The sequence below is a fragment of the Triturus cristatus genome, chromosome 6 (genome assembly GCF_964204655.1).
Source record: "Triturus cristatus chromosome 6, aTriCri1.1, whole genome shotgun sequence".
NCBI lineage: Eukaryota > Metazoa > Chordata > Amphibia > Caudata > Salamandridae > Triturus > Triturus cristatus.
In genome coordinates, this window is record NC_140589.1 from 904,643,121 (window position 1) to 904,654,771 (window position 11,651).

Below are 11,651 nucleotides of genomic sequence, written 5' to 3' on the forward strand. Positions count from 1 at the left end.
GCCCTGATTAGCAGGGACCCAGCCAGACTATAGCCAGAAACCAGTGTTAACATCAGAAAAAAGTGGGGGCAACATAAGTGCAGATCCTACTCTCCTACATTTGGGTTCTAAGTATTTCAAGGAACGTCCCCACTGCCTCGCCAATTTCACCCAAGGGATGACAGCGAGGCCCAAAATGCGAGAATGTCGGAATGGTTTGGAACACATGGGGTTACAAAGCTATTAAGGTACTTGGGTGCATTCTGAGTCATAGCCCTGTACAAAAAGCACAATGCTTTAAACTTGGCCCACTTCTCGATAGTCAGTCAATGAAGCATACACAGACGTATTGAAACTGCGGTGTGCATAGGAGCATGACATAAGAGTCTGCCGGCAGCATTCTGTACAATCTGTAGTCTATTCAGCAGTGACGTCGAGACTCTCCGGTACAAAACATTTCCATAAGCCAAATGTGATGTAGTAAGCATTTGCACGACACTTCCTTGAGCAGAAGCAGAAATAAGCCCAAGGATTTTACACAAACATTAAAAGAGCCCAAAACAATTAGCAGATTATACACATCACAGAAATATACCAAAATAAGAAGATGCTTCAGAGAGAAAAATAGAATTGAAATGTATTACAGCATAGTAAGATATGAATCTGTTATAAAGCTACATTACCATCATGTAGAGATTATTTACATATATTTAACACAAAGACTTAATGCTTCATCTTTTACAGTTTATCTTTATTCAATAGCAGCGTATCTGTCAGTTACATTAGAAAATGAGAGTAATAATTCTGTGCATATATAAAAGACTTAACCCTTGCTGTTTTATAGGTTTCAGATAATACTATTTAAAAGTAGTGTTTAAACCAATAGGTATGACTGTCATGATTCCAGTCTCTATGCGCAGTAAAAGCAAACCTGACCTCAACCATCTATACACCTAATTAATTGACATGTTTTTTTCAAAATCCGGCACTGGAATTGCTTGTCTTCTAAGGTAGCTACAGACAAAAATGATATTTTTCCTCCAGATTCTTCTCATCTCACTGAACTAATTCTATTATCCCATTGTTGATTAGATATATGCATTCATGCAGACTGCTTATGTTTAAGAAAAAAGAGGGGGCATCTTAAGTTGTTTTGAATTTGTGTATCTGTACAGTGTTATTTGGAACACAACAATTAACGGCTGTATCCTGTCACTAGGTTGCATATTAAATCATGAATCTCCTACATTTTTGTTTTCTAAAGATTATCTTTAGTATGGCTAATAAACAGTTAAGTTCTTTCCTAATTGTTTTTAAATGATATGTGGATTAGAAGATATGTCAGTGAGTTGTGTCCATCCCATTTTATTCATATAGAAATGCACTTTGTGTTTCATCAGAATATTGTTTTGTGTCTAAAATAGGAGTTGGTCTTGAGAAATTCTCAGCTGTCATATAACTATTGACTAAAAGAAATGTGTGATAGGCTGCTGCTCAACCTTGAAAAATAATTTTGAGCATTTCAAAATATCTATTTAAGGGAATGATTATATTTCACCACTTTAATTGAATTGAGGTTTTGTTGTTGCATACTAAATTTAATAATATTCAGGTGTGGGGTTATTTAATTGAGTTTCCTTATAAGTCGGCTGACAGATATTTTTTCTCACGTGAGAAAAGCTTGCTGAATCATAAATCAATAGTATTGCCTTTAAGGAAAAGTTCAGATGATCATTTATTTCATTTAAATCTCAATTACAATGATTTTAGGAATTTTTGTTCGTTCCCTGAGCTCACTTAATTTACAGAAATTGGTCTTTTGATTGAAAGGAATTAATAAACAGACCCAAAAGTCTACAGACCATAACTTGAAAGGAGTCATCATAGAATGATTTTGTTATTGGATCTCAATGAAAAGCTGGAAATTTGTGCTGGAGAGTGTTAATTGCTTGGTTCATAGTGGCTGTATGCATGCGTGTGCTTTCTAAAATGGGAATTATATTGATTATTGAGTTTATAAACTATTGGATTATTAATATAACAAAATAAGTGTAGTTTTGAATTACCTTAGTGAGTATACTGATGATTTATTGTTAACCACCAACTCAATGGCACTCATTTCATCGATCTTTTCAAGAAGAAAGACAGGACTTACCTGGTAGTATTCGATCTTGTGACCATGAGCTGAAATATAGATACCGGTAGTGGTTCCATTGGTCCACTGAGCCGCAACACGCAACTGGGGATTCCCACAAAGGGGCAATATTATTTTTTCTCTGGCCAATGGTGAAAAAAGAATTGGAAGACATTTTGGGTATGGATCTCAGCAGTAGTAAAGAGACCATGCCATTTTAAGTAAAAACAAATTTCCCTTCTCCAGCAAATTATATTTTGACTTTCTGTCCAAGGAAGATGTCTGCTACTGTGTTTCTAGGAGGTTTAATATATTTTATATTCAAGGTCATCAAGGTCATCGTATTTCAACCTCATACCTTCTATGTGATTGGCCATATGATTTACAGAACTGGTTCAACTCTAGACTGTTCAGATGCATAACAAATTATTGATATAAATAAGGATATTTTTGAATACTTCAGACTATCATGCAAAGCAGTCTCTTGGATATCCGCATAAACAACTAGGCAAATTGTTCACGCACAGTTGATTATTATAGCATCTTTTAAGGCTGATCAGTGAACTGTTACATTTTGAATCGGAAAACTTTAAATGCTATGTTTAGTCTGTTAATATTTTCACGTATTTAGTCAAACTTCCTGGAATACCCATTAATTATTTTGTCACAATAAGAGTTTGCTCATGACTTAGCTCAAGTTACTCGCAGGTGTTGGAGGGGCCAAGTCTATAGCACAAATTACTCATCGCAGGCATGTGGAGCTCTGATTTGGGTTAAAGCGGGCGCCCCTCATACAGCAGAGGAGGTGGTAGTAGACCCAGTGGGAAGGTACTTCTTTGTGAAAGGCAAACTAAACGGGCAGGAATTGCTTATAGGCTCCGTGTACGCGCCAAATGTAGATCAAGCTACATTTCTACGCAAACTTACTGGCGTGATGGAGTGGCCTCCCTTGGATCATCAGAGGAGACTTTAACGCAGTCCTAGACGTAAGCCTAGATAGATCATATCCACCCCTAACGTGGACGCAGGCAGTCTCTATTGCGTAAACCTTGCAGGAGTGGCTTATGAGCTGGACCCTAATAGACATTTGGCACACGCTTAACCACTGCTCTTCGCATTAGCAATCAAACCGCTCATGGAGGCAGTGCGTGCTGAGATATCTGATGGGGGAAGACACACACACTATATCATTATATGTAGATGACCTCCTGTTGTACTTTAGGGATATTCACAACATCTCACAGAATTTGGCGACTATACTGGAACACTTTGCCTCCATATCAGGCCTGCGAGTGAATGCCGCCATATCCTGCTTGTACACCTTCAGAAAACAATGCGGAGACCCTGGATATGAGCTGGGAGGCAATCGAGTTCGCTGGCATTAAGATACATTTCTATATCTGGGCATCCGTATATATAGGAACCCCAAAGCTCTACAAGACGTTAACCTGGTCAGAGCACTAGCCGCGATCTGCTCCCAGATTATATTCTGGGACACTCTCCCGCTCTCAATTACTGGTAAAGTGGCCATAGTAAAGATGGTGGTCCTTCCCAGGTTTCTCTACTATTTTTTGAACCTCCAATACTATATTCCCCGTCCTTCTTCTGGCCCCCTGAAAAATTAGTAAAAGGCTTCATATTGGGTATCTCCAGGCATCGAGTGACAATCAACAAACTCTATCTGCCTACCGATCAGGGCGGCCTGGCGATCCTGCACCTGGAGCAGTACTACTTGGCGGCCCAAATAGAATGGGTCACCAGATGGTTCGTGGACCACCATATTGGGGACACGGCAACTACACAACCCCCACTGCAGCTGGCACAACTAGCAGCGATATTCCATCCAATCTCCAAAACTAAGCCACTGAACTTGCTCCTTCTAGACATGGCGTAGATGTGCTTCCGCAGAACACTGCACCTTACCCGAGCGACCACACCATACGCTCTGGCTCTGCCCCTAGATGGAACGCCCAGAGACCCTGCGGTAATCACAGCAACTGAACTTAGCAGCTGGCATGCGGCTGGAGTCCGTTACATGGGGACCTATATCGCAAGAGCACGCTAATCACATATACATCGCTGGTGGAAGAAGACGAGTTGCCCCCAGGTCAATTTCTGCTCAACCGCTCTCTACTGGAATCCATCACAGCCAAATGGTGAGACATATCTACTGAGCCAGAAACCCACCTCACCATCCAATACCTGCACGTTATGGGATAGGGTGGGCACCTCATTAATGGTTTGCAGCGTCACTCAGACCTCATGCAGCGGCAGAACTATCGACTCTTCGCCAATGCTGGCAGACAGACCTAGGACGCCAGCTCATGGACAAGGAATGGGTGTCGGTGCCGGTGAGCCCAACCCAGGTCCCCAGAAATGCGCGCTTACGGCAAATACAATTCTATGTCACCCATCGCGCATATCTCACACCTGCGAAGATCAACCAATATTCCAGGCAGCAAGACACAAAGTGCCCCAGATGCATGCACCTAGATGCAGATTTAATACATATGCTGTGGGGATGCCCCACACTGACAGAATACTGGCTGGCAGTGGCTGATGCGCTAACACAAAGCCCCTTCCATTGGCACATATACTTTTTGCACCTATTCCGCAGAAGTCGCAACAACTAGGTTACGTCTAGATTCTTAGACCTGGGATGACAGTAGCAATGATGCTAATTACAAATAGATGGAAATATTCCAACCAACCACACCTCAGAGCTTGGAGACACTCTATGCTCAATTGGTCTAAAGCAGAAAGTACCGCACTTAAGTGTGAGGACACACTAGGGATCCTGAAGACCCCCATGGCTACCAGTTGGGACGCAATTCTAACCACATTGATCTATAGACAAGAGAACACGTCTCCCACCCACGCTTCAACAGGGGATGCATCCCTGGAGTACTCAACATAGAGCAGTGCTCGCAAGCAGAGGGTGGAGTGCAGTGGTCAGACGTAAGACACCAGCCTACTGTGCAAGCGTAATTATGTGCATGCCCCCAACCTTGCTAACAGCGACCGCCAATGCCTACAACACAGACGTCATCACCAATATTACCGCCACCGTATTCCCAAGCGCCAGCCCCCACAGCCCAGACCCCATTCCTGTTAGAGGGTATTTTGTCACAGTTTTGTTATTAGCCCTCCTTCACAGTTATGGAACAAGCTAGACCCGACACGCCCGCAAAGCGCCTACACGACATGTGCTGCATGAGAAGCAATCCAGGCTCCCACTGCAGACACAGATCCAAAGTGCTCAGTTGGGCCTGGTGTAAACTGTTACAGTTGTTAACGTACGGAAGCGATGCAATTGGTAATTCCAGTGAGCATACTAGACGCAGATAGCTGCAAACGTTGTGAACAAAGTAATGTTTTACATTACCACAGGGAAACACACAGCACTGACACATCACGCACTAACGCGTCTAACACATGTTCAACATGAATAAATAACTCACACTCTGTACAAGCAATTGTCATAAGGTCAAGTGTATTAGTTGTAAACAATTGTACTATGCTTTCCCGTTGAAAATGCTCTCTGATGTTGAATTGTAAAAATGCCCAAGGCACCTGACCTACAAGAGATATGGCATGTAAAGAGTGTAAGGAAGCCTCCAGCTGTTTCCATCCTGCCTGTTTGTTATAAGCCAAAAACTCAATAAAAAGATTTAAACAAAAAACAATTAAAAAATGACTTGGCTCAAGTTACAGAAGACAATTGTACATAAACCATATATAGACAATCTAGAAAGAGAGAAGAGGTGAAAGGGCCATGCTTGTCGAAGTCTGTTCCTAAACAAGTGTTTATATACTCCTATGTGATCTACATATTTTTGTTGAGTAGCAGCACATTAAATGCACATGCAATTTAATTTTTAAAGTAAGGATCACACAATGATTTTAATTGAAAATGGACATATGTTTTCATATCTTAGACAGCATAGAGGCCAATGTGGAGAGTTCTGAAGTGCACGTTCAGCAGGCGAACCAACAGCTTGCAAGAGCATCGGAGTATCAGGTAATACCAGTGTGATGAACCCCAGATTCCAGCATTGTTTAATATTTTGTGTGCCTTCCATGCTTTTTCCAAAGTAATGTTTGTGACATTTCATTATTTTTAGCTAGGGTAACCGATAGGATGAGTTTGTGGATCGAGTTAGTACTATGAATAGGTGAGTGTTTTGTAAGCTTGTGTAAGACAGTGTAAGTTATCGAATGCAGTGTGGGGATAAGGTTAGAGTTAATGTTTAGGGGTAGGGTCAGTGCAAAGTAAAGTGTGCCAGAAATGACAATTAACAGTTGCGACCTTATTCAGGAGTGGCAAATAGCCTACATCTCCCTTTCAAGGCGAGCAAATCTAGAATGTATCAATAAATGAGAGGTTTTTAGATCTCATTGTGGACCTAGTGAAAGGGAGATGCCACCTCCTCAATTGAAAGCTTTTGATAAGGCAGAACTACTAGAACTCAGCATGTGCTGCTTGTTAACACAGCTACAAATGAGGAAATCTCACAGACTAATTGTTTGTTTGAAGCAGAGTTCCTAATAAAAAATAAAAATAATATATTAATTGTTGACTTTGAAGGGCCAGCAATTGTAGATATGAGTTAAGGAAACTGCACTGGTTGCCAGTGAAACCGATAAATACCTTTAGGGCTCTCTGTTATTGTTACACAGCGCTTTCCTGCCACGGCCCTTCCTACTTGCAGGATATGATTACTCTTGCAGGATATGATTACTCCCTGTGCTCCAAGCAGAACTCTGAGTTTGACTGCGGCCTAACTTGCCTCCAGTTTAAAGGTTCAGAAAAGCTAGAGTTGGTAGTTGCGCCTTCAGTTACTTGTTTCCCAAAATTTTGGAATTCACTACCTGTGGAACTTCGCCTGGCTCCCTCTGAATTGGTAATCAGAAAAATAACTGAAAACCTAGCGCTTTGGTTTCTGTTAGGCTCCTACTGTTGTGCTCAATTCTTTTCTGTACTCCTATTTCTAGTGCTGAGACACTCCATGTGAAGTAACCGAGCGCTTTATAAATTAGATTATTATATTTTATTATTACTATAATGAGTTCCCCCACTTATATTCAATATTGCGCACTGTTCACAACCCAGCCTAGCTCTCCATTCTTCTATGTGGCAGGAAGAACTGTGAGCTGTGACATGAGCATAGCCGCTAGGAATTGGAGGTGGTATATTCTGGGGCCATGTTTTAAGACTGCTTGAGTGACAGGTGGCCACATGTCATATAGCACACTACATCAGTCATGAAGGATACACAGCAGTTGCACAGGAGTACTTTGCATTGTTGAACTTGATTTTTCTTCCAACACCTATAGGTCACAATTCTAGAATGCCATGGCTGGTCTTACACTCGCAGAATCGGCCCGTTTCCGAACGGGAAAAAGCCTTTTGGGATGTATCATCCCAAAAGGCCTTTGCAAAATAAGGAATCACAAAATTTGCGATTCCCTATTTTGCGAATGCATTCAAGAAATTGCAATTTGCGATTCCTTAAATGAAATGCAGGAAGCAAACCATATTTGCGACCTGGCTTTAAGGAATCGCAAATAACCACCAACTTCAAGTTGGTGGTAATATGCGAATTACATGAAAAATTAACTTTTTTGCATTTTTCAAGGTGCCATGTGGCGTACATACATGCCCTTAGGGCATGTATGTGCGCCACATGTGCACACATGCATATTTCAGGGGTGCAACAGGGTGTCCATTTGGCACCCTTGAAATTGCATGCGCAATTTGCGAGTACCTATTGAGTACTCACAAATTGTGCATGCAATTCCCATTCATTCCTATGGGCCTCTAGGCCCATAGGAATGAATGGGAAGCCATTCCTTATTTGCGACTCTGCAATTTGCGAGTCGCAAATAAGGAATATGTAGGAAACGCACATTTTTTAAGCGAAATCTACATTCACTGCATTTTGCAATTCTGTAATAGCAAATCTGTAAAATTCACTATTATAGAATCGCAAAAGCAATTCTTGATACAGCTGACCCATAGTACTGAGAGTAAATACATCTGTTTGCACAGTTTAAAGGGATGGAAAGATTTGTTTTAAATGTCCAATGTTTTAATGTATACTTTGGTTAGCTTTTATTTAAAGCTGGCAAAAAATTATATAAACTGTAGTTGTCTGTATAGTTATTAGAATTAACCTATAGCCAGGTCACATAGATTCCTCTTGGTAAGTTGCTGAGATAGCTATGTGACTTAAACACCTAAAAATAGACCTTGATTCTGGCAGAGCTTGATTACCTTACTTATATCAATGTTTATATTTATCTGGTAACATAATTGTATGTTGTTTGTTTGCACACAAAGGTATTGGAAAAACATACTTAACAATTGTGTTTTGGATGAAACTGGTGAATAACAGGAAACAAAGGCATTATAACCAAGGTGCTTAATTTGTCCACTATCTCACCTGCTTAGCGAGATTGATGCCTGACATTATCCATATGCTGGACATATAGACAGTTTACTTTATTTCAGTCTCAAAGGCACTCAAATGAAATATGTTTATCATTACACAATATAATTATAGAGCATATTTCATAAGGATTATTAAATTCAGTGTCAAATTTTATTTTTATTTCCATTGAATCTTCATTTGATTAGTCACCTCATAATTTCCTAACAGCTGACAGTTGTACAGTTCCATATATCACCACCTTCTCAGTGCTAAGATCAGTCTGTGTAGAGGCCTATAATGGATTATTAATTGGGGTGGATGGTAGTCTACTGTGAGAAAATGTCTCACAGTAGATTTATCAGTTCTGTTATGATCAGTTCTGTATTAAGTTGACGTTCAAGGAAATCTTGAGCATAGATGTTCGATACTCCACGTGTTTTGTGTGTAATTCAGACAGTGGGAACATTGCAGACATTTGTAGTTATGTCAGATTAAAAAACTGTAGCTATCCTTGTGCATCCTCCGCAATCCTAAAGACAGAAGAGGTTACTTGCATTTATTTCCACATAGATATAGTTCCTTTCTTAGACGTTTGAGTCACTCCAAAGGATGTCGGCACGTATTGACCAAATGGGTTGGATAAAGACACCTAAAGGTGTGTCCTGTTTCAGTGCCCCAACTTTGACTACTTGGAACTTCTACTGAAAAACTACCATCATTACTTTCTCAATCACTGTGAACTATACATTCTCCTGAGATGAAAATTGATACTGTGTATGGGTGTAAATCAATAAACATATTAAATTGTTTTTAAATGTTCTAGGCCTCAATTTAATAGGGTTTGTCGCACATTTTTAAGAGTTATTGCTGCTTGGTCTCGTGAATTGTTGTTTTTCATGATTAATTTGATACATGTTTATATGCTTAATATATTCGCAAAAACTATATTTAAAATACAAATATGAAACCATAAGTAGTTGTATTGTTTGCACAGAAAAGGTCTAATATATATTTTAAAACATTTATTTTCATTTCTTTCAGAGCAAGTCTCGAAAAAAGATTTGTATCCTCATTGTGGTTCTGGTCGTCGTAGCAGTGGTTATAGGAATTATCATCTGGCAAGCCACAAAATGAAAAACTGGAAAATGCCTTTGTGTTGTATCATTTATGGTGAATGACTTCCACAGTCAATGATTGTATATCCATGAGCGAATAACATTGCCATATCTGGCATTCGTACTCCCTTTTGAAGGGCGAATGCCTTTTTTTGTGTTAGTTTTTATGTATTTTAAATTACACTAATATGATTATATAGTAATATTATGTACTGGAATGAATAATAAGATGAGATTAAAAGTCTTCATATTTCGAGACATAAAATATAACATGAATTCTTTGAGCATTGAGTGGTGAAAGAAAAACAACGAAATGGACCAATCGCCATTGCAATTATTGTAAAAGCACATCATTTTAAGTTGGGTAATTTCGAAGCACCCATTAAATCATGCATCTTCATTTTTGGGTGTTGAAGGGTAAATCACAAGACTGAATGAGGAGTATGATTGTGATTGTACGCACCCCTCATTACCAAGTGTATATATCTATTTTATGTGTGTCACTTGTTTAACGTATTTCTCACTGCTTGAAAATGTGCCAATGTACGGGGTGAGGCCAGGTCCTTGAATTATGGGTTTTCATAACATTGACAAATGTGAAATTAACGCACTAATGATGTTGTGTGTTGGTTGACTATATACATATGTATATCCTTGTATGTGCATTCATCATTAGACCATGTATATGTAGTCATTTACGTCGCTGCAGAATTAATCATGAGCCATGTTTCCCTCGATCATATGGTGGAATACATATTTTGCAGTGCCTTCTGCTGCTAAAAAGCAATTTCTTTAACACACACTGTGTGGAAATATCTGGTCTGTCTTGCATTGTGCATTGTCACTTTGACTTAGGTTATTGGTTTACGTGTATCCAAAAATGGCATTTAACAAACATATCAACATAACAAACATATCAAGATAAAATAATGTAGGGCTGTGGTGACATGTCATAACCTTTCGTGGTTGGTTTTCCGTTGAGAAATCACTTTGCATAAAGTGTGCTGTCATTCCAGGGGTGTGAAACATATATTGATATTTCGTTATATTGGCCATAAATGAGCATTCTTTATTATAAATTACACTTTTAACATTATTTAGATACTAGTCTGAAGCACACGGTTTCCAAATAAAGTAAGATATTATTTTTGATTGTGTGGTATTTTTTGTATTTTTCCAAGTATTGGTATAATGTGATGTAATCAGTCACAGTGGAATAATGTGACCTAAAACTTCATTTTTGTCTGTCAAGAATTGTATTAAGGAGCGTAGCTGTTTGTTGTTGGCATTATGTACATCCTTTCAAAGTTTACAGCATCATTATTCATACAGTTTAGGCAATGGCAACCACACTAGATGTCATCAATGTCCTTCCAAATAATTGAGGAGACTCATCCTGTGTCTTACGCCTTCCCACAAAATCTAAAGACATACAATTGATGGACAGAATGGAGAACAAATCAAAACATTCACCCCCAGTCAAGAGATCTGAGCTAAATCCATCATTCTTTTGCTCACCATACCACCCCAGTTTAGACCTGGCCATATGCAAATCAGTCTTGACCCTGTGCCTCATGGGAACAGTCCAGCCCGAACTGCCAAGCCAGTTCGGGTTGGACTGTTCCCATGAGGCACAGGGTCAAGACTGATTTGCATATGGCTGGGTCCAAACTGGAATGGCATGGTGAGCAAAAAAACTATGGATTTAGGCCCAGATCTCTGTACTGGGGTGAATGTATGACATTGTTCTGCATTCTGTCCATCAACAGTTCTTTTTACATTTGTCACCCCGAGTGGGACGGATATGCTCAGACATGAGTCCCGTGCTCTCCATGCCACTGGAATCCAGCTATCCTGGCTGAAGAGGAGTGAAACCCCGAAACCGGTCCTAGGATGCTTGTTTCCAGTCCAGGGAGGACCTGGTCTAGCAGTTCGGGCTGGATTGTTCCCATTGGGCACAGGGCAAGACTGATTTGCGTATGGCTGGGT

The 11,651-nt window shown here is 39.9% G+C and overlaps 1 protein-coding gene across 1 annotated transcript in view; it reads left to right on the forward strand.

The window, feature by feature from the left end:
• Positions 1-10,814, forward strand: part of STX7 (syntaxin 7) — a 181,598-nt gene extending 170,784 nt beyond the window's left edge. The window contains exons 9-10 of the mRNA XM_085611566.1: positions 6,052-6,134; positions 9,589-10,814. Of these exons, the coding sequence (XP_085467692.1) occupies positions 6,052-6,134; positions 9,589-9,681 (176 nt within the window). The 3' untranslated portion in view covers positions 9,682-10,814. The remainder of the gene's footprint in view (positions 1-6,051; positions 6,135-9,588) is intronic.
• Positions 10,815-11,651: the final 837 nt, after the last annotated feature.